Source organism: Serinus canaria, chromosome 10 (genome assembly GCF_022539315.1).
Source record: "Serinus canaria isolate serCan28SL12 chromosome 10, serCan2020, whole genome shotgun sequence".
NCBI lineage: Eukaryota > Metazoa > Chordata > Aves > Passeriformes > Fringillidae > Serinus > Serinus canaria.
Window position 1 is genome coordinate 10263190 of NC_066324.1, and position 21765 is coordinate 10284954.

A 21765-nucleotide genomic window follows, 5' to 3' on the forward strand; every position below is an offset into this window, starting at 1 on the left:
AGATAAAAATACTGTTTTGCATAGAGCTGATTAGTTTAAAGACTTCTTTTAGTTGCATCTTACGTATTTCTCTGCTCTGGATTAGGGTTAGTTTTCCTTTTCTGATAAGGCTGGCATTCAAAAGTCTTAACATTCTGAGCTTTTACCTGTCTGTGTCTGTCTTGCTGATGGAATTAAGACCAATATTGATTGTTTTCCAGAAGCTTGCAAGCTGCAAACAAATTTCAAGTGCTGGAGAAACAAAAATGACATCAGTAGAGCAATGCCTTTTTCTTCTATATTAATGGTCACTCCATCCTCTCTTCTGTAGCACACTCTGGTCTGGTTGTGTGCTTTCACTTTGGTATCCTTCTGTTAGTTCCTGAAAGGCAGCTTAGAACAACCTACTATACTTAACCAGCAGAAAAACAAGAAGTTCCAGGTAAGTGCATCTGTGTGCTCAACATCTGTGTTGTTTTGAAGGGTGCAAGAAGGTTGTCATGGAAAACAACCCTGGCCCTTGTGCACATGGAGCAGATGCACATTTCTTCATAGCTTAGGGCTGCAATTGTCCTTTCTAGGAATCACTTCCTGAAAGACCACAACAGCTGATCACTGGTGCACATGCTCTAGTTTATTGATGAAATAGGAGTTGGCTACTGCTGCTGGTGAATTCTAGGTGCTGCCCTACCCAGTGTTCCTTTTCAAGACTAACAGGGTGTCAGAAGCCTTGGGAGGTGTAGAAGAGGATGTAAGCTGTGTCAGCCTGCACTGCAGAGTCTGGGATCTTGGTGACCTGGGCATCATCAAAGCTGTACCAGTGTTTGGTGATTGAGTGCTTGCAGAAGGCCGTGTAGTGGCCATAATCCAGATCTCCAGCATGGTTCTGTAACAAACAACACAGTCTGTTAAAACCAGACTCCTGTTCTGTCTCCTTACAGGCAAAGCTAGGAACTGGCAATTGTTTTATGTATGCACTTGGAAAAGATGGCACAGAGGGTTCTAGCCCCTTTTGGCCTAGGGCAGGGAATGTTAATTCAAATAAATTCTTTCAAACAGAGTAAATGGATGATGATCATGCTTATTTATTTTGCAATTACATTTGCAACCCAACTATTAGCCCTGATACAGGTCACTATAAGAGGACCCCATTGTTATGAGCCATGTCCTTATTTAAAACAGGATTCATGCTGGATCAGCTTGCAGGTTTACTCTGAAGAGGCATTATGTGCCAGGAGTGCATTCTTTTAAAATTGGGATGTTGGGGAAGGAGAAATAATGTCTCTGTCCTTCAGTTACGTACTGTTACTGGATTATGTCCATGGCTGGTAGAAAAAAGCGTACAACAAAACATACATTAAATTATAAATCATTATACAGGAAGTCCAAAACCAACACAGGCTTCATCTGCTCCATGAGCCAGGGCATTCCCAATAAAAGCAGGAAGGGCAAAGCTTACCACTACAGCACACAAGCTGTATTCTGTATTGTTGTGACATGATGGGGAGATGTAGGGAGAGAGATCCAGATCGCTGAATGGATAGCAGACAGTGGTTGAGAGTTTCCTTCTGTGCTTGTCCTGCCAGGCAAACCTGAAATGAATTTTTGAATTATTTTAAATGACCCTCAGCTTCTGTTTGTGTTGTCGTCATTGCTTAACTGACTCTCCTAAGAGGAGGGAAAACCAACAACTGACTACCCAGCATTTGCACTAAACCCACATGACATATCCAGCAAGAAAAGCAAAGCTCTTGCTTGCCGATCCTTAGTCAAAGCCTGAAGTCATATCTTTCCATCACTCTCTCTGTGTCCTAAACATTTTGGACTGGACTGCAGTGCCAGCGTCAACTCTTCTCTCATGCCAGACTTCATCCCTCCTCCCTCTGTAACTTTGAGTATATCACTGCACTTTTAAACATTTACAGTGTGGCCAGAGCTGCAGCTGGGGACATGTCCTTTGAGAATGTTGAGAAAAGCAGATGCTGAATGGAAAATTCAATAAGAGCTTCAAATAACATAGTTCTAGGAAGTCAAATGATCCCAGATGGAAAGTTGTTAAGAAAAAAAATTCTTTAGAATAAATTCAGCATCTGGTTATGTGTGGCTAGTGAAATCTGTTAGCACAGGTGCTTCCTTGCTGATGCACCACTCTGTTTAGGCCTGATTTAGTAAAGGGATAAACAAAACCAGAGTGTCTCAACTGCAGCAGCAGCAAGCAAAACACTGTTAGTCCTGCTTTTGGAACCCAAGCCACAGGCTCTGAGTTGCCACAGGAACTGATTCACAGGGATCATACAGGGACTGGATGAGCCACTGCACTAGGCTGTAGTCAGTCACTGCTTAGTGGAGTTTTCTTCCCTCTGGAGAGCAGATCCCAAGTACAGGGAGAAATTTGGTGGCCTGCAGAGCACCGTACATGAAATTCAGGAATGCAGCTTGCATGTTTGACAGCTGTATTTCTGTAAATGCCCTTTTAGCTTTCAGGTATCTAAAGTGCTAAACCCACTTTTTTGCAGAGATTTGTTTCCTTTCAGGCAAACACAAGTGACTGTCCTTCATGACTCCCATTACCCAGGAGCTGGCTGTGCCCTACCCCACTTAGACTATACCTCTTTAGATGAAAGATGATGATCTGTGGTGCCTTGGTTATAGAGGCCTTTACTGTGGCATCTCGGTTGCTTCCACACCAGTAGCAGTGGATTTGGTTGTTCCGAGTCAGTGTGTCTGGCTGAAAAAAGCATTCCAGGCAGTCCTGTCAAAGAAAAAAAAAAACATCACTTGATTGAACAGATCTCCCTCCACCCACGAAGGTGCTAAGCAACATATGAGATGAATTTGCTCCTCTTAACTGAAGTGTAATGCAGCAAGGCTGACCTTACAAATACACAAGACAAAGCAGCCAACATTGGCTTCCGTTCTCCCCACCAAGGTGGGAAATACTTGGATGACTGGAAGAAACCTTCACAGCTGCTGTTGAATTATCTATCTTTCATCCCCTGGCAACTTTTGAGCATTGCTCCTGTAACCTTACCGGCCTCCATGGTTCGGAGACCAGTAAAGACACCCCACTTCTCCAGGGACCAGATCCAAGACTATCCATTAGTGCCCAGGAGAACAAAGTAACTAAACCCCTGCATTTTTCCAATATAACCTATTAGTCTAAGCCTCTACTCCCACATGAAGCAGAAACCAGCAGGAAGGTGCTGGCTGTTGTACCTGCAGAGAGCACATTCTGGTGGAAGGGATGGGCAGGGAGAGGATGGTGAAGCTCTCGGGTCTGTCACTGAGGGCTCTGCATGTCAGACACCTGATGGCATAACTGAGCTGTCCCTCAAATAAGTGTGTTATAATAGATGTGCCACTGCTACTCCTTGTGCTTGCTCCTGCAGCAGAGCTCTGTCTTTCTTGGCTTGGCTATACAGAAGGAAAAAAATTGAAAAAATGTAGATAAGCAGTTGTTTTGAGAAGTGCCTTCACTGGGTTTTAATAGGTGTTGCCCACTCCCTGGGTTGATCAGTTGTTAGTCTTGCCACAGAACATGGCTCTGAAATGCTGTTACTTTACTTGATGGTTCATACATGTACAGTGAGATTGATTCATTTTCTGAGAGAAGTGTAACAGAAATACAACAATTCAGACATTTGATAGCGTTAATTGCTTGAAAAGCTCTTTATCAGTGGCTCTGGAGGGGAGAAAGACATGGGGGCATGGCAGACCTGAAGTTTTCAGGCAGATGAGAAAGTGGAAGAGCATTAACTGTGGAAGGAGAAAGGAGAGGGAGAGGTTAGGACAGTGAAGCTACACCAGCATTGTCATTTAGATGGGGCTGCAGTTTGATGGAGCATTAGACACAAAGCAAATTAATAATTGTGTGTACATGGGTCTGAAATAAAGGTAGAAAAGTTATGTGGCCCCATCAGAGAGTTCAGAAAAGGATGATAGCATTTCATGTAGTAATTTCCTAAGTCATGATATGCAGAGGAAACAGCTGTAGTTCCCAAAACACCACAGCTGGGCTCTCACCTGCTTGAAAGCCTCATGGAGGTCATCCAGCACACAGATGAGGAACTCCTGTGCATCATGCTGAGTCCTCCTGCTAAAAGCTGGGTACCGCTTCCCAAAGACAGAATGAAAAGCCTCAGGGGAAACAAAGTCAAACTCTCCAAGCCACATGTCAGACACCAAACAGCCAAAGGCAATCGCAGACTCTCCAATCTCCCTTAGAAAAAAGGGGAGAGTTTCAGGTGATGTATGAAAAAAGAGTGCCTTCAAATGGGAGCACAATACAGAAACTCAGAAAACAGATGCTGGTACAGTACAGCTTTGGCAGCTCTCACTTGGCTTGAGGGACGCTGCAGATGTGGTAGGAATTATCATCAAGACAACAGTAACAGGTATTACCATCAATATGGGAAGAAAAGTATCATGCTGAAGGACCAGCAAGGAAATAAGCTGGGCTCTCCAAGGAGAAAGAAACCAGCTGGTGGCCAATCTGACTGGAACTGCCTGGGGTAAGCTGGCAGGTGCCTTGGACATTCTCATGGCAACACATATCCTTTGGCAGGAAAATAGTGCCAAGCAGAAAGCTCTCAGTACTGAGAACAAAGCAACTCACTCGTGCAGGGCTGCGTTCCACTTCCCCGAGAGGAAATACTGCACGAACGGGGTCAGGCTGCAGAGGCACTGCAGCACTGCATTCATGTAGCACGTGTTCTCCAGGTTCTGCAGCCCTGTGAGCCCTGGGTGCAGGCTGCTCATATCCTCCAGCTGGTCCTTGGGGGAATACTTCCATTTCCATGCCATCCTTCCACCTACTATGAGAAAATTCCACAACAGTGGAAATCTAAAATCTACCGTTTCTTCTTTAAAAATTACATTCACATTTATTTTCACCAGGACTATAGTGGTGAAGACTCTTCATCTTACCCACTCTCTCTAATATGGTAAGATACATCAGTATGAGGTGTTATTTAAACACCTGAGGAGTTAAGAGTTATTCCTAAAATTCCATTCAGTCTTTTACTCCATACACAATTACTCAAAAACCACTTGTGAATAGCCATCTTTAGGGCAAAACGCTTAAGAGTGCCTATTACATTATACATCACTTCCTTGGTTACAGTACTCACCTATTTTCTAAAACCATAGCTTGCAGTCCAGATGCTACTAGAAGCAGGTGGTTCTTCAGATTTTTGCTATAAAATGTTACTTAATTCATGTTAGGAGAATTTTAGTATGTTTGTTTTCTGGCTGCATAAGTCTGTCCTGGACCAGAGTGTCCCCATCCCCAATCAGTCGAGATGCTGAATACAGACTCTAGACCACCCACATCTGCTCACCAATGTTGCTGTTCTGTTTTAGAGGCTGATGTTCTATTCTGAGGCAGGGCAGAGAACTCTAAAACCGCAGCAATCTCTGTAGAGCAAAGATGAGCAGTGCCCCGTGTGTTCAGTCCCGTGTTCCATCCTGTCACCCCAGCCTCTCCTGCCCCAGCCCCTTGTGATGTCACCTGGTAACACTGGCCAGGGAACACACCTGGCCAGACCTGCCTCCATCTCCTTCCATGTGCCAGCCAGAACAAAAAACTTGGGAATAGAGGGGCACCCACCCATTCCACTGAGCAGGGAGCTTTGGCCAGCACACCTTGATCCATGTTTGCTCACTTGGATTAGGATTTATTATTGCCATGCTCTGCTGGAAGGGCAGTGATGACCAAGGGTGTTGACCATAAAGGGATGGAGCTACCTCAAAACATCACACTGAATTAGTTTCTTGGTGTTCTGAAGATTTTCCCGAGGGAAGAAAAAAAGGTATGGCAGATGGCTTTTAATTAGCTATGTTAATGCAGTTCATCTCTAAATTCCATATGCCACTGAAGAGCAGTTTTTCCCTATTTAACAGGGAACTTGGGAAGTAACAAGTACCCACAGAAGAGGCCCAGGAATTGATGTAAAAAACCTCCTAATCATAAGGAAAGGATGTCTCCAGATCTCTTGGGACAGTTGTCACTGCTAATGACCCCTCAAAAATCTGGTTTAGTTTTGTAAATGGAACTGGATATGTTTATTCCCACTTTTTGTGGAATCTGAATCAAGACTTTGACTTACTATTTTAATGTAGCACGATACACAAATCCACATTGGTGCTACCAACTGCAAGCTTTGGGGCTGAGAATTAACGTCCCATTCCTCTCACCACAAGGTGGATTCTTGCAAGGAAAAGTGTTAATCGAGAAAAGAAATATTAAACCATCAGAACTCTTTCAGAGGCCTTGTTACATATTAAAAAGTCCTATTTTTTCCCAACTGGTCTTTTAGGAACACTTAATATGAACTGTTATTACTAAGTCTCCAGCTGTAGTCTTTTTCCTTCTCCAAATTTCTGCAGTGTTAAAAGTTATGGCATTAAGTGAGATGCAACCACAAAGATGTAACGTGTAGGAAATCACTGTCAGGCTTAAAAACCAAACCCCTCCTTTTCTAAATCACAAGGCTGCTGAGCAGCAGCTAAAAAAACAGTTCCCCCGGAGCTGGTTGTATATATTTTGCCACAGTGCATTTAGGATTGGTTTTCTCTGAAATGTTTCACCACCTAAATACTGCAAGAAAGCAGTTAACAATGGCTTTTAATTAATCCACCAAAGTCTAAATTACTAGCTTATTAATTTCCCTATATATATATATATTTAAATACCCTTTTAAATACCCTCCTAGTTGGAAATTCACTCAAGCATTTCAGATTTAGACTGAAAAATAATTAGGGTTTGAATTATATCCCTCTATTTAAAAGCTAGGTTCCAAGAAGATATGCCAATAGTGTAGTTCTTAAATAGTTATCAGTAGTTCCAGTTCCATCACTTTCCTCCTTTTTGGTAATGCAAAGGAAATTTAAAAGCTAAAGGATCACAACTCTTCCCTATTTATAGAGCATTTCAAGACTGATGAGGTTTCAGCAGAGGAGTGACAATGATCTCAAACAAATTGAATTCCGTGGAATAGTTTTCCTGTTCCTACTGCCCAACATCAGCAGGATGTGGCGCTGTCCAAACAGAGTCAGGCTTCTTTTTCAAACCAATTTGTTTTTGTCCTTTGCCACCACACTTTTCCAATTCCTTCCCTAAAGGGCACTTGACATTTATGGGTTTTTTCCCTGCAAGTATGAGGCAGATCACTTCTGAAAGTTACACATTTCTCCCCCCTCAGTTTAGACATACACTTTTCATGTAATTCAAGCTGGAATTCACACAGAGTAAGCTACTGCTCATGCCAGGCAGATGTACAGAAATATGAACAGTGGTAACCACTCCAAATCTTACAGGCATTTCCCAACCACATTTGTCCCTTTTGGTCTTGAAAAAGCTTCAGGCCTGAGTCACTGCAAGACTGAGCAGAAGGAGCACTCCCCTTGATCTCTCACACCCATCACAAGGTGGTCACATCTGTTTGTTTTGCTAAGAAATGAGTCACAAGCAGAACTACTGAAGAGCAGTAACACAGCTAAAAAATAACTGTGCGTAGTTAAGTATTTGTCAAGAGACTAAGTTTCCCAGCTTTTACTTACAATTTTCTCAAAATGTTTTTCTTCTTCCATACACTGAAATTTGGTCACACATTTTCAAAACACCAGAGACTCCTCTAGAAATCTCTCTCAATTTGCAGAGCCAGTCACGCTTACAGACTCAGTGCTGCTGTTACTTTAGAAAGGTGCCAATACAGTTGGAATATCTGCCCATTCCCTCCCAGCAACAGGAGGTGATGCAGTCAGAAGAAGCAGCTCCTAATTAAACATTGTGAAGAGCTATTTTTGACTCATTTACTCATTAATCCCCTCACATGTGTTTGGCATGACAGTTTTCACTTTTTTACCTCCCTAGTTTCTGGTGTTGGCCAAAGTTGTGATACCTCAAAGGCTAACAGCTACTTTGATCCAGCATGGCAAATTCTACTTTTCTGCATAAAGAGTTACTTAAATTCACCAAAATAACCCTTCAGACTGAGACGGAGAGCAGAAGTCTGTAAACAAGAATAAATTTATTTTAGATTCTTTAAAGATTTAATGATATACAAAATGTATACAGTATTATATCCTTATAACATTTTACCTTTCCCCATCAAACATAAAACACCATTTAAACAACTATTGTGTTCGTGCCTTAGGTCTGTATCTATAAGATACACTACTGAATAAAAAATTTATAGAGCTATATACTGCCCTTTTAATTAAAAATTACAAATTAGTACCTATGTAACAAAACAAAAAAAATCGCAGCATGAAACTTCAGTTGGACAACAGGTTCTTTTCTTGCTGAATGCTCAACAATATTTGGGACAGTTAAATTACATTTTATTGGCATGAAGGTGCATTGCAATCTCCCGTACTTTACACGATGCTAATCCAACCCTAGTCTCTCTTAAGTAAGTACCACAAATAACATAACATTAAAGATGTTCTCTACACAATTTTAAATACATTTACAAGTTATGTGTACATTCGGTTTCGATACACTGGTTTTAGGAGATCTTTGGAAGGCAGAACTTCTGAAGCAGTCACTACGTACGTACAAGGGAAAGCACTTCCAACTTGTGTTCTTACAAGGCAACTTATTTGGACCAGCACAAACTAATTCTTCTATTAAATATGATTATACCAGTCTATCATGGCTTTGTTACTATTTGACAGTGACTTGATAAAATTGAAATGTGTAAAACAAGAAATTTCATTATGCACAATTCAGGCTCTATTTCACAAAACAAAAGCAACCAAGCCCAGTTTTACAGTCATGAAGCTGAAAGAATCCTGATTCAGGAGACTCTCTTCTCTCTTTTGGAACAGATCAAGTTCCTACCTTCAACTTCAGTCTATTGGCATCCTATGTACACCTCATTTGGCTCTGTCCTCTTCAAAAGGCCAGATTAAAAGACACCTGGTGAGAAAATATTAGTGGAACACTACCGAAAACACTCTGAGAATACTCTGGCATTACAGAGGTAGGTGCTTTCTCCTGGTTTTGCTCATTGACAGTAAGACAAATGCCAAAAAGACAAATGCTTTACCTTAAAACATCAACTACCAAAATCCTTTTGGTGGAAGGCATATTTCCCACCACAGGACTACAGGAAGAAAATCCTCCACAAAACCAAAATAAAATTAAAAATAAAACTTTCTGCTTAAAAAGCCCCTTTAAAAACACATCTTAAATACTTGTCATTATTCCACCTTTAGAATGATCAGCTGCCACGCTGCTCTGTAGATGGTTATCACAAGTCGTAAAATCCTTAGATTATGGACCAGCCAAAATTCCATTTATAAGACAGTAATCCTTGTATTGACAAGTCTTTCTTTTCATTGTAGTGAGGGAAAGGTAAGTGACAACTTGGTGAGGTTCCACAAAGTTTGAACGAAGCCACTGAGTTGGTCACATCATCAGAGCATCAGACGAATGGAATTGGCCGGATCAGAATCTTTGGTGCAGCTTCCAGGCTGAATTGTCAATTCAGGGGCATCATCCTGAGGAAATATGATCTTGTCAGGTGTGTAGTCATTCCTCTTCAGATCTGTACAAACAGAACAAAGTCATAACAATTACTATTTCTTGAGCTAGTAGAATCAATGAGGCATAAACGTCTAGTAAAGAATTGGATATGCAAATGCACTTATGAAGAGGAATTCCAGGATAAGCACTGTCAAAAAAGGGATGTTTTTATCATAGTTGCAATCAGAAGCCTAAATTCAAATTACACAATTGCTATTTATTACTTGTTCCACTTTCACAGCATGCCTTGACTATTTCATCATGGATCATACAACATCTCACAACATCAGTGTCTCAGAAGGAGGGTCCTACAGCTCTTACCAGGAAGTTTCAGTTTCCTGCAGCAGGAATTGCAGTGGTGCTTTGCTCTGAAGTTTTTGATTGCATCCTCTCCCAGATTGGCCGGCCCGAACACCATATCGTATGACCTTGGAGACAAAGTGCACATAAACATCCCTTGCACGTGTTCTCTTCCAGGGAAAATTTTATGTAATACTTGAAGTCTTTCTTAACCCTTACCTTTTTTCCCCAGCTTTTATCACAGAGGGATCTGTCAAATTTTCACCAACACCTTCAGACAGCACATGAAGAAAAAGTTAAATCTGATACACTTCTGATTACATAAATATCTTAATATTAAAAAGCTTTGGAATCCTTAGCTATGACTTCTCAGCTTGTCCAAGAATAAAAACAGAAAAACCCCACAATAAACACAAACTAAACTATACATGATTCTCTACCCTTAGAAAGGTTCTCCTCAGCAAGCACTTTGTACTTCTCAGATTTCTTCCATCTATTTTTTGCATTTCCTAGCTTGAGTTTTCACCCATGAGAAAAATCTCCTATACAGTTCTCACTGCCAGAATATCTGGCACAGAGTTCAGGATAAAATCAGCTTACCACATTGGCACTACACAAATGTGCCAAAAGACAGCATTTTTTATGGCACATTTCATTAGGAAAAATGTATATATTTATAGTTTCTGTGTTGCTGCAAGATTTAATACTATATTAGGACTAAAAAGCTGGTGAAGGGTCTGGAGCACAGGTCCTGCAAGGTGCAGCTGGGGGAGCTGGGGGTGTTTATCCTGGGGAAGAGGAGGCTCAGGGGAGACCTCATCACTCTCTAGAACTACCTGAAAGGACACTGTAGCCAGGTGGGGGTCAGTCCCCAGCAGCAAGACAAGAAAATGGCCTGAAGTTGCACTAGGGGAAGTTTAGGATGGGCATGAGGTAAAATATATTCACTGAAAAGGTTGCCAAGCACTGGAACAGCTGCCCAGGGAAGTGGTGCAGTCACCACCCCTGCAGAGATTTCAAAGCTGTTTGGGGTGGCCTCTGGGCACATGAAGTGTGCTGGATTTGGTAGTGCTGGGTAAGAGTTGGACTCAATGATCTTAGAGGTACTTCCCAATCTTTATCATAACATGATTAAATAAGAAAATCAGAGATCCTAACTAACTAGAAGAAGAAGCACTAAATAATGCTTGTTGTTTATTACAAACATACAAATTCTTAACAAAATGCTATCAAATAAAAAACCCACACAGACCTTGGCCTCAATCCAAGTTTCAAAGTCAGGGCATTACCTTGCAGATCTAATACCAACAGTTCTCCTCTTGTATACTCATATGTCCAGTGGCTGAAAGCCAGCATAACCTCCTCCAGCATGTTAGTTGGGATTATTTCATCCCCATTATTGTTATTGTATTTTCTAAACTCTCCAGTCATGCACTCTTCAACTGCAAACCACTGGCCAGCAGAGTGGCAATATAACAGGAAAACTTCCAAGAACCTAGTAAAAAGTACACTTAATTAATACTGTTCCAAAATAGGGATCTATCATTACTGTTAGATTTTTATTTAATTTACTAACAATTTAAATACTTTTAAACTATTACACAAAGTCATTTAGATTATCCCACTAGATTAGAATCAGTGCAGAAAATATCAGTGGAAAATACTGCCAAGGACAATTCTGCTTGCCACTTTCACAGCAATATTCCAAGACACATCTACATATCAGTATCTTAATATACTTGATGCATCTGTTAACAACCTGTAGGCATTGCCTGGAGCCAAAAGCATCCAATACTATGGCAATTTAAATACACTCACCTTGGAGAGTATGGGATGGATTTGGGCTTCATCTGGTTGAATGCAAAGGTGAGCTTCTGTGCTGCTCTCTGCTGCTGAATTTCCTGTGAGTCAAACCACACCTCATTAGCTGCTTAACAGAACAAGGAACAGCAGAGCCAAGCAGGCAGTGGGAACAGTGTCTATTCCCCCAAGGCAGAGTAACAGATTACTTGCTTTTTAAATTATATCTGCATTTTAAGAATTGGAGCTCTTTTATTAAATAAGCCATCCTGGAGCAGAATTTTTAACCCTTTTGCTCATACAGAACCCCAGACTAACTTTTCTTATTCTAATAAGTATATACTAGTTTACAGGTGGGAAAATAATTCCTGTTTAACATATAATGCCTGTCCATGTTTAATAATTGACAAAGACAGAACTTACTCTCAAGCACAAGTGCAACACAGTGTCCTCCTTATAAATGCTTGACCAAGTATTCACAACTTCAGGAAGAAAAGACTTGATGATATAAAGATGTCCTGATTTCAGGATATCATATTCTGACCACGTGCATACAACTTTGAGAGCTCGACGTAAACCTCCTCCCATCTCCTCTTTACTCAAAAATTCAATTTTAGCACAGAGCCCCAGCTGTGACCAGGAGGACATGCTGTTGTTCAGGATGCTGGGAGAACTCTCTTCAAGGCGATACACAGTGACTGGTTCACCTGCAGCACAGCACAAAAGCCATCACTGAGCTGAATTTTCCAAGTTTGAAATTAAAAGCACTGAAAACACACCATTTCTTACAACAAGCTGCAGTGTTGAGTCAGTACAAACATCTTGAATTAACAAAAAATTTAAACTGCTCAGTGGGATGACCCCTCTGCAGCTTTTTTCAGAGAGCTGCAAAATTTGTCCTCCTATTTAGACCTATTAATGACACTGTTCAAACAGCACTAAGAACACTGAATAAATGTTTAATGTTCAAACAAGTGAAGACAACTTAAAGGAATCCTTCCAGAAGAGTTTGTTATAGAACTGTTAGTACAATACTACCATCACTGTAACTCCATTTCTGAGGACAACTATAATTAAATCTCCATTTCATAATCAAGTGAGTTGCCCTAGAAAAGGTGTCATACTCACTTATATTTCTGAGCATTCTAAGACAGACTTCTTTTAGTTCATTAAGACTTCAGTTTCACACTTGCTGTGAGAAACTGTGAACTTTGCCTTGATCCTTCTATATTGGAAGGATCAAACCAAATTAGAATCCATATAAGGTTTGTTTTTCTTCCCCAAAAGACCACAGTGAACCAGCAACAAGAAATGCAGTTCTTACCTCTTGGAGGCACAGGAGTGAATGGAATGCTCTGTGATAATCTCATCAGGTTATTTCTTTCTACAGCTAGAGGAAAATTACAGCATTTGTTGAAGTTTAAGGATCTTATAAATGTCAATAAAAATACAAGCATTAGTATGTAAGAGGGACTGACCTGAGTAATAGTAATTGATATCCATGATAGGCTTGAAAGGAGAAGCAATGCCTGAAAAAAGATTAAGGAGAAAAAAGAAGAAAAAGAGATATTCTAGCTACTAATTTATGTACTCAAATACCACACTACAGTTTGAAAAGGATCTGCTGTGAAGATAAATTAATATTGCACTTAAGTCTTTAGTACCTCAGGGGGGAAAAAATGTAGTGCTTAATGCTCAGCAGTTTATTGATTTTTTTTTTTAATTTTTTTAAATCACAGTATTGTGTGTCCAATAAATCCCAAATTACCATCAATTAGACACATCCCCATACGAGACCCAAGCAGTTGGTTATACATAAAATCTCTCACCTTTAGAGCAGAAAGAAAACTTACCATTCAATGCATCTTCTTCCGATGGCCTGTCAAATGCCACAAAAACAACAGTCACCTTCAAACTTACTCTGGATCCCCTGATTTTGACACAACATCCTAGGTCACCTTGTTCACCTCACAGCACCACTTTTACCCTGTTAGCCTATTTTTCAAGGGCTGTACAGGTTTCCTAATTACAAAATAGTAATGGAAAGCTGTTAAGCAATCTCATGTTTTTGCAGCTACACTTTAAATACCTCCAAGTCACGCAGAACATTATGCTAAGTTTGCATCACAAGAGCTCGTTCCCACAGAGGTGCTTTAATTAAAACTAGTTCACAACAGTTACCCTTCTGTTATCAGATAAATAAGGTAATGGCTGCAACAGTTAACTCAGGGGGTAATTGTTAACAAGAGCAATGTCTGCATAATTTCACAGGTGGTTACAGTTTCAAAGGCTGGGTAAAGACCTTTACCAGGAAGCGAGCTGCTCACTACCTGCCAACACATTTTTGTGTTTTGCCCTCCAACGTGTGACACCATTAATCTAAACAGAACCTGTTAAAGCATGGTGAGAGCTCAACCTGACCCACCCAGGAGCACCTGCAGCCCAGGGAGCCAACCCAGCCCTGGGCTGCATCCCAAGAAGAGGGGCCAGCAGGCTGAGGGAATGGTTCTGCAGGAGACCCCAGCTGGAGCTGGGGCCATCCCTGGAGCCCCCAAGGTAAGAAGGGCCTGTTGGAGAGACCCCAGAGGAGGCCACAAAGATACTTGGAGGGCTGGAGCCCCTCTGCTCCAGAGACAGGCTGGGAGAGCCTTTCAACCCAAACCATTCTATGATGCTCCTATGATTCCAGTGAATATATTTGGTTATTAATTAGAAGGGGGGAAAAAACCCCAAACTTTGTGGGGTTTTTGCTCATTAAATGTAATTAAATACCACTATAGCCAAAGACAACCAAAAAGAAAAACAAATCAACATAGAGAGTGATAAAATTGCCCTATTAGTAGAAAGCTTACTTACATTTGACTGCTATTTGAAGGTCTGCCTTGTAGCCAATCCTTTAAAACAAAGGAGAGGGAAAACAAAGAGCTTCAGTTTTGTAAGGAAAGCACAGTTTATTCAGTTGGAGGTTGGGTGGTAATGTGTTTTAAGCTCTTGGAGTACAGCCTGTTTATTGGAAATAAACCAGGCTGTACTGAACTGCAGTTGAATGGAGAGACCCAAGTACAACCAAGAAATGGTAACTACAATTAAAAGAATAAATAAGGCTCTATATTCACTACTGTTTATGGATAAGTAATTCTTTTCCTTAAAAGAAAAGAATTTTGATTTTATTTCTACAAACAGAAAACAGCACAGATTTTCATAGTGAGAACATACACAACTTCTTCCCTTAGTGAAAAACAGGTCTCCTGTTGCCTCCTAGAACAAGCAAGTCCACAAATCAGTATTACTCTGTTTCTTCTCCTTGATTTGTTCAGCTTCTAGTTCTGCTCAAGAATGGCACAAAAGGCTGATACAAACCGTCAGTAAGGCTGCTTTAGAGTCAACTTGCTGCGTGTCTTCACTCGATGCTCTCCTGCTCTTGCTGCACACTGCAAATGAAGGAGATTTGTAACTGGACAAAGAATGGCAGCTGTCACTGTCCCCTGTTTCCTAATAGTGAACAAACAGACAGTTGAACAAAGCTCTCATGAAACAAGCCTGACCCACAGCTTTAGAAGAAGTTTGCAGTCCTAACTAGATCACTTCAGGTTTTACAGCTCTGGCTGTCCGTGGCAAATCCAAGGTAACAGAACTGAGCTGGCATGGCTAGAAGAACCACAAGAAGCAGAAGATGCAAGTACTACCAAACATGAAAATATTTCAAGGTTATTTAACCATTTGTTTCCTTTGCACCTTCTTAGGACACCCCTTAGCAAGGCAAGTTAGAGACAACATTAGGGGACCTGAGCAGAGCCCAGACTTACACTGCTCTGAGTGGGCTGTCAGAGGGTCAGTGAACCCACCACAAGAACCAGATTGTTGTAGATCACTGTCAGTCTGAAGACCCTACAAAAAAAAATTACATTTACCATCAGTCATCATTACCATTACTGCTTTCAACTACTACTCTTGGCACACAGTCTGCCCAGTTTTTCTTTTTAGGACTGGCCAGGAGTTTTCAAAATTTATGGATATACTTCAAATATCTCACTGCACAGAAATGCACAAGTTGAGTGCATTAATTCAGTTAAAATGCTCTTCTCACAGTAGCCACCAGCTGTAACATTTTCAGGCCCACATTAAGACTCCTGACTTACACCAAAAGACTTCTTTGCCATGGAATGTTACAATAGCATAGAACTACAGAAATGTCAATTACACTGGATTCCTACAAGCACCATGTTCAGTTCATCTGTTTTGTGCCTTTGTTTGCCATCAATTCTTATATAAGAATATGGCTCTGGCAGAAACTAAATTTCAATTTGCACCCGCTTAAAAGAGCAACAAAATGTAGAAAATTCCTGTCATGAAAAAACCTGAAGGTTATGAATGCACCTTCCTTATGGACATACTCCTTTATAGCAATTACACTTTGTTGGGATATATACTGAGGTGGTTGACTTTTGACAACAAAATATTTCTTTTGCAAAAAAAGCAGAAAGGTGGTTTCATCACAAACTAGGACTGTGGGTAGAGTGGCATAGGGCTTACTCATCTATTAACTCCAGTGGTTTCCTGAATAAAATGTAAAAATTCATTGTGCCCTGCTTTTGATTCCTGAAATCATAACAGTTAGGAAGTTGGTGCCACCCTTTTTCACCCTTCCCTCTTACAGAATACACCCCACACACACAAACATACACAGGCCTCTGTGTGTGTGTGCCCAAAATGTCTTTCTGATGTGTGGTTGTGTGCATAAAAACTATTTCTTCACATCCCTAAACACCAGAACGTTTTAGATCTCTGTCAAGGAGACATCCAGTTTACAGATAATGAGATAAGAACAGAGAGCCATGTCTTTACTGCAAAGAATATTTTAGTAACTGTTTAAAATAACATTCCTAATAAATGGGAACTTTCTTTACTTACTTGAAGTCTGGTTGTCTCTATACCCTCCAATATAGCTTTTTTGAAGTCTTCCTGTTGCTCCTATCAAGGAAACAAAGCAAATTATTAACAATAACAACAAGAAAACTGTGCCAAAAATACATACAAAAAGCTTTTTGGTCACACATTATACTCATCAAATGGTTCAGAAGCAGCAACTCAGCAGAACAGAAGCATTTCAAATGGTCATAATGCAATCCTCAGGTGTATTCTCCCCTGAATGCATGATAACTGCAAATAGTAATTTGTATGTACTAATTCAACAGCTACATGGCAAAAACAAGCGTTCATATATATACATACATATATACACATATATATATATACACACACACACACACACACACACACACACACACTACAGTACTTGGAAAGCAGGTTTATAAATAACCACTTTTCTGTTTTAGTAGTTTTTATTATTCTTTAAGGAGATTTCTTTAAGGAAATGGAAATTATTCATTTAAGTTTATGACGAGTTTATTAAAAAGCTTTTTCTTCTTGGAAACATAATGAACAATTTTTGTCACTTTTGAAAATGATATACACTGTCACCTTGCTCTATAAATTATAACATAAATTAGTTTAAGGCTGATCTTGATATTTATGAGTGTAAAATATTTAGCTGAACACTAATTATGGGATACTTAATTTTATCTCAGTTCACAGTTGTAGTCATCTTAGCTTTCATAACCTCAGAGCCTGTTTATTTCACTAGTATCCTATTATGAAGCAACTGTATTTTATGGCAGTTAAGGTTACAGGAGTTTTCATTGGATTTTTTTTTTTTAACCATGAAACAGATGCAAAGTGTAGTCTGCAAGGAATGAGAAAGTTTTTTGATTATATTTGGTTTTAGACTTTTTCCAAACATACTGTGACATTGGAGTTTAAAAGAAAATGATCCCCATGAACAGATCTGACAAAGCCTTTCATGCTCACCTCAATGTCAGCACTTCTTTCCCTCATTTTGCTGGCTGCCTCTTTGAACCGCTGTAGGTCCATGCTGTCTCTGTGACCTTTGACACAGTGAATTCAAAAAGAGTATTCAAAATCAAAGGCAACCTCCAATGTTCTGACCATGCCAATAGTCTGCACCACCATAGCAAAGGGTTACAAAGCACCTAAGGTCTGTGTGCCTGTTTGCACTAGGAAAGACATTACAAACACGCTCAAGTGAAGACCAGTGTGACAATATCAAACTGCTGCCTTTCCTGCACTGAGGTGTGGAGCACCACCATTCAGAAAGTCAAGCTAATAGTTTAAATTTTTACTCAAGCATGTGCTCCTCACAGGAAAGGAACAAGGCCTGGATTACAGTACTTTTATGTATGCTTGACAAATGAAGGGAAAGTAGACAGTTTCCTGGAGTAGCTTTTACAATATACCCTTCATCCTCCCAGTTGCAAGAAATACTTTTCAGAGTTTTCCCTGTCATGTGGCTTCATAATGAATGAAAATCTACTTGGCTTCACAATTGAAACCTGCATGGTATCACAAGGGGTGTAAATTGTGGATAGTAAGAATGAAGGGTATGTTCTAAATGCTAGAGATGTCAGAGGACCATATACAAAAAAAATCTGGCTCCAGTAAATAAGTATAGTTAGTATTCAAAGTTATTAGTGGTGAAGTACATTTAAAGATTAGATAAGAGTTGTACAGTCACTGTCCATAATTTCTGTTTAGCCTTGCTTTCTTTTTCCAACCATGAGGCACTTATACATAAATATCTAATTCAAGTTTCACAGCAGTAGAATAAACTCTTGTCTAGAGATTTAAATTTATACAACCTCAGCAAATCTCTGGAAAACACTGAGACATCCCTAAACAACTTTAGCAAGACAACACCTCTGCAGACAACCTGACAATTCCAGATTACAATCTTCTACTAAACACTAAGCATACTTAAAGCATTATCTAATTTACAGGGATCAGTTAGTAAACCCACACCTGTGTTTTGCAATGAATCTGCCACTGTTTTACCATTCAAATATGTAGGTAACAAACCAAAATCATCCACCTTTTTACTGTTAAGCAGAACTTGAGGGGAGGCAAAATGTTGTATTGAATTAAAGGACTTTGGAAGCTTCCAAAACGACAGCCCCAACCCAGGTTAGCCTAGGCAACAGTGGAAGATCCCAGCTGTAAAAGTGTTTAGAAATATAGCATAGGAGGAACCCTCAGCTTGACACAGATACCACAAAGATATTTGTCCAGGACTCCATCAGCCTGAGTAGTGTTCTGTAATTACGTCAAGAAATAGACAATATTTTTGATTTATGCAATCAGAAGGTAGGAGCTTTATAATGAGCCACAAAAGGTTTGTCTACAGCGCCCGTACCAAGTTGTACAGCTGCTAATTGCCCAAAACTGCTATACCCAACAACTGGATAATGGTTGTCAGAAAAATATTGTCTATGTGACAGAATTATGGAGAAATTATAACTTCAGTTAAAAAAAAACATTCAAGCAACATAGGGAAATTAGAGATGTTAAACGCAAAAAAAGCGGAGCAAAATGGTAGAATGAAGTCACCTGCAACCGGAATACACCCAAAATACCATACAATTCTTGATAAGTCAAACCTTGTGGCTTAGATTTGGTCCACAGTTTATGAAGTAGTCCCATAAGGATGTTAGAACATAAATCTCGGGTTTGCAGTTCCATTGCATGGACATGCTGACTTTTGGACAGTTCATCTTTAATATTCAATTTCCCATGCGAGCCGCCACAGTTGACTGTTGCCATCAAGTCGCCCGTTGACAAAGAGAACTTCTTTTGGGGCTTGTTCTTCGCTAACTTGGCAGGGGACTGGTGAGCACATTTGTCAACTCTGCAGCTGTAGTTATCATTAGTGTCACTCTCATCATGAATAAAACCACAATTAATGTATCCTCCATTTTCAACACAAGGTTGGGTGAAAGCAAGGCAAGCAGAGCCAGAAGCAAGAGGATAAGAGCAGCTAATAATGACTTCAGGACATTCAGAATCTACTTTGTTATACTTACCCACAAATGCACCAAATTCTACATTATTATCTCCTTCTGTAGCCTTAGAGAAAACAGTCTCTTCATGGTTTGCTGAAGAATCCAGCTGACTTTTGCAACTGGGTCGAGATGGAGTACTAACAAAAAACTTTGTTGTTGGGGATGTTACATGTGGCATGCTGTTGGATGAGTTGCCTAATTTTTTACTTTTACTAGTGGATTTTGAGATCTCTGCAGCCTGTATTCGTTGGCGAAGTTCTGGAGGGGAAACAGCATTTGAAAATAAGGCACTGCCTGAGGAACCTGCCTCTTGGAAGTTTTTTTCTTCTCTTCGGGGAGCCAGAGCCAACTCCTGACCAATTGTCTTATGCTGGGCTTCTTTATCATCACGGATGGAAATGTTACAGAGTAAAGCATTGTTACCCTCAAGGCCTCCTTGTGGAAAAGAACCAAAGACGTTTCCAATGCTGTGCTTTTTCCACACAGATGATCTGAGAGAGCCATCTTCAATGAGATTTTGTGCCAAATGTTTTGAAATGCTCAATTCCCGGGTGATTTCATTATGAACCTTGCTGGCTTCTGAAGCTTTCTGGGCAGTCAGTGTTTTCAGAGTATCCACAGTTAGAGCAGACAGATCCTGGAGGTGGCCAATCTGTGAATCTAAAGACTGTAATGACCTTTTAATGTAGTTGACACGATCACCAACTTCCTTTATCTGAATGCACATTTGTTCCACCCTAAGAAAAATCAAATTATGAAGTAGATATGAAAGGTATTTGTCTCAATATGCAAAAATCCCCATGATTATAACCCTTTCTGTTCATTTAATCAGGGGAAAAACAACTTTGAAATCTCACAATAAAATGAAAGCATTGGACTGTTTTGTAATACATTTGTACATATTTCTGAATCACAGAATTAAAACACTATCAACTGAGGGCCTACAGCACTTTGTGAAATCTATCTTTAAGTTTCTTAAAACATCATGGGAAATGAAATAATGTGATTGCCTCAGTTTACTGAGTGCTTCTATAGGTCAAGAAGAATCAATCACATTATCAGTTTCTGCCTAGCAATGGAAAGATACCAGGTAAAATTTGCATAAACATTTTATCTTCTTGAGCTGCATTTCTCCCTCTTTAAAGCACATTTAAAAAACCTGTAAAAGTTCTAATTCTCTATTCAGAAATTTTAATTATAAATATTCTACCGTTCGAATGTGACTCGAATTCTCTCCTCACTTCCAGAATGAAATTTATCATCCTTTTCATTGAAATACATCTCAACACACAGCTCTTCAAAATCATGAAGTTTCTTCTGATCTTCTTCTGTCAGGAAGAGTTCTAAAGAGAGATCATCATTTAAGATGACATATGTAGTGAAGTTGTACAGGTGCTGAAAACTAACAGTCATAACTCTACAAAGGATGTTAACAACAAAACACTACAATAAAAACAAAAAAACCCAAAAAAAAAACGAAAAAAACCCTACCAGAGGGCCACTTAAGACCCTTCCTCTCTCATTGCAAAAATAAGTTCAAGGTCAAAGATTGACAATAAAATAAAATGAAAATGGTAATTTTGAGAGGATCTGTGCACAATATGATCATTCCTTACACTACTACCCTTTAATCTCTTTGAGACAGAAGCTAGATTGCTTAGCTGGATTTAATTTTTTTTTCAAGTTTCAAAGAGGTTTTACAGAAAGAAAAAAATTTTCTCCATTAGCAGTAACAAGAAATCTAATCTATTTGTTTGTGTGATAGGTTAGTTTTACTGGAGATTTCTAGGGGTCGGCATTAAACTCTTGGGAAAAGCATGGTGATTTTCAAAAGAATTATCAATATTGAAAACACATAAAATTAAGACCCACTTTGACTTCCTTCAGAATACACATCATAACCAAGAACATGGTGCTTTCCTGACAGTTTGCTTTAACCATGTCGAAAACATTACTGCAATTCTTTGGATAACTGTTCATACTTGGCCCATCTGAAGCCTTGTCCGTCTTTCTTCTTTTACATATACAGCAGAAGAGGGAAGCCATGTGGCTGAGAATGATCAGTGGTGGAGGCAGAACAGGTTTTTCATGGTAGGCCATAATGAAATGGTAGCGCTGATACTTCCACACGATGTTGGAAATTGCCTTGACTTGTAAATAAACGTTGCTGAAAGGGAACAGAACAATATTAACACACCAAGGTGTGTTTTGGGGTGGTGGGGAGTCCCTGGTGTTTGTTTA

At 39.9% G+C, this 21765-nt stretch overlaps 2 protein-coding genes across 2 annotated transcripts in view; both read right to left on the minus strand.

Annotated features, from left to right (window-relative positions):
* Positions 1-39: 39 nt before the first annotated feature.
* On the minus strand, positions 40-7871 carry USP50 (ubiquitin specific peptidase 50). Its single transcript, XM_050978556.1, has 7 exons — positions 4595-7871; positions 3957-4198; positions 3619-3695; positions 3196-3393; positions 2589-2731; positions 1439-1571; positions 40-865 (listed from the first exon to the last, which is right to left on the minus strand). The coding sequence occupies exons 1-7, from the start codon at positions 4780-4782 to the stop codon at positions 701-703; spliced, it is 1146 nt and encodes a 381-aa protein (XP_050834513.1). The 5' UTR covers positions 4783-7871; the 3' UTR covers positions 40-700.
* A 119-nt stretch (positions 7872-7990) lies between these two features.
* TRPM7 (transient receptor potential cation channel subfamily M member 7) overlaps positions 7991-21765 on the minus strand; it is a 52623-nt gene continuing 38848 nt past the window's right edge. Inside the window, exons 24-40 of the mRNA XM_018913884.3 lie at positions 21507-21691; positions 20735-20867; positions 19546-20261; positions 17480-17556; positions 16523-16582; positions 15418-15499; positions 14972-15042; positions 14468-14505; positions 13465-13490; positions 13090-13140; positions 12936-13001; positions 12035-12318; positions 11630-11712; positions 11101-11306; positions 10031-10082; positions 9833-9939; positions 7991-9533 (exon numbers count right to left, since the gene is read on the minus strand). Coding sequence (XP_018769429.2) covers positions 9403-9533; positions 9833-9939; positions 10031-10082; positions 11101-11306; positions 11630-11712; positions 12035-12318; positions 12936-13001; positions 13090-13140; positions 13465-13490; positions 14468-14505; positions 14972-15042; positions 15418-15499; positions 16523-16582; positions 17480-17556; positions 19546-20261; positions 20735-20867; positions 21507-21691 — 2368 coding nt within the window. The 3' untranslated portion in view covers positions 7991-9402. The remainder of the gene's footprint in view (positions 9534-9832; positions 9940-10030; positions 10083-11100; positions 11307-11629; positions 11713-12034; positions 12319-12935; positions 13002-13089; positions 13141-13464; positions 13491-14467; positions 14506-14971; positions 15043-15417; positions 15500-16522; positions 16583-17479; positions 17557-19545; positions 20262-20734; positions 20868-21506; positions 21692-21765) is intronic.

Coding starts and splice junctions, on each gene's coding strand:
- USP50 (XM_050978556.1), bottom strand. CDS start 4,782: ATGGCATGGAAATGGAAGTATTCCCCCAAGGACCAGCTGGAGGATATG. Junction 4,199..4,594: donor TGGAACGCAGCCCTGCACGA/GTGAGTTGCTTT, acceptor CTTTTTTCTAAG/GGAGATTGGAGAGTCTGCGA. Junction 866..1,438: donor ACAGCTTGTGTGCTGTAGTG/GTAAGCTTTGCC, acceptor TGTTTGTTACAG/AACCATGCTGGAGATCTGGA.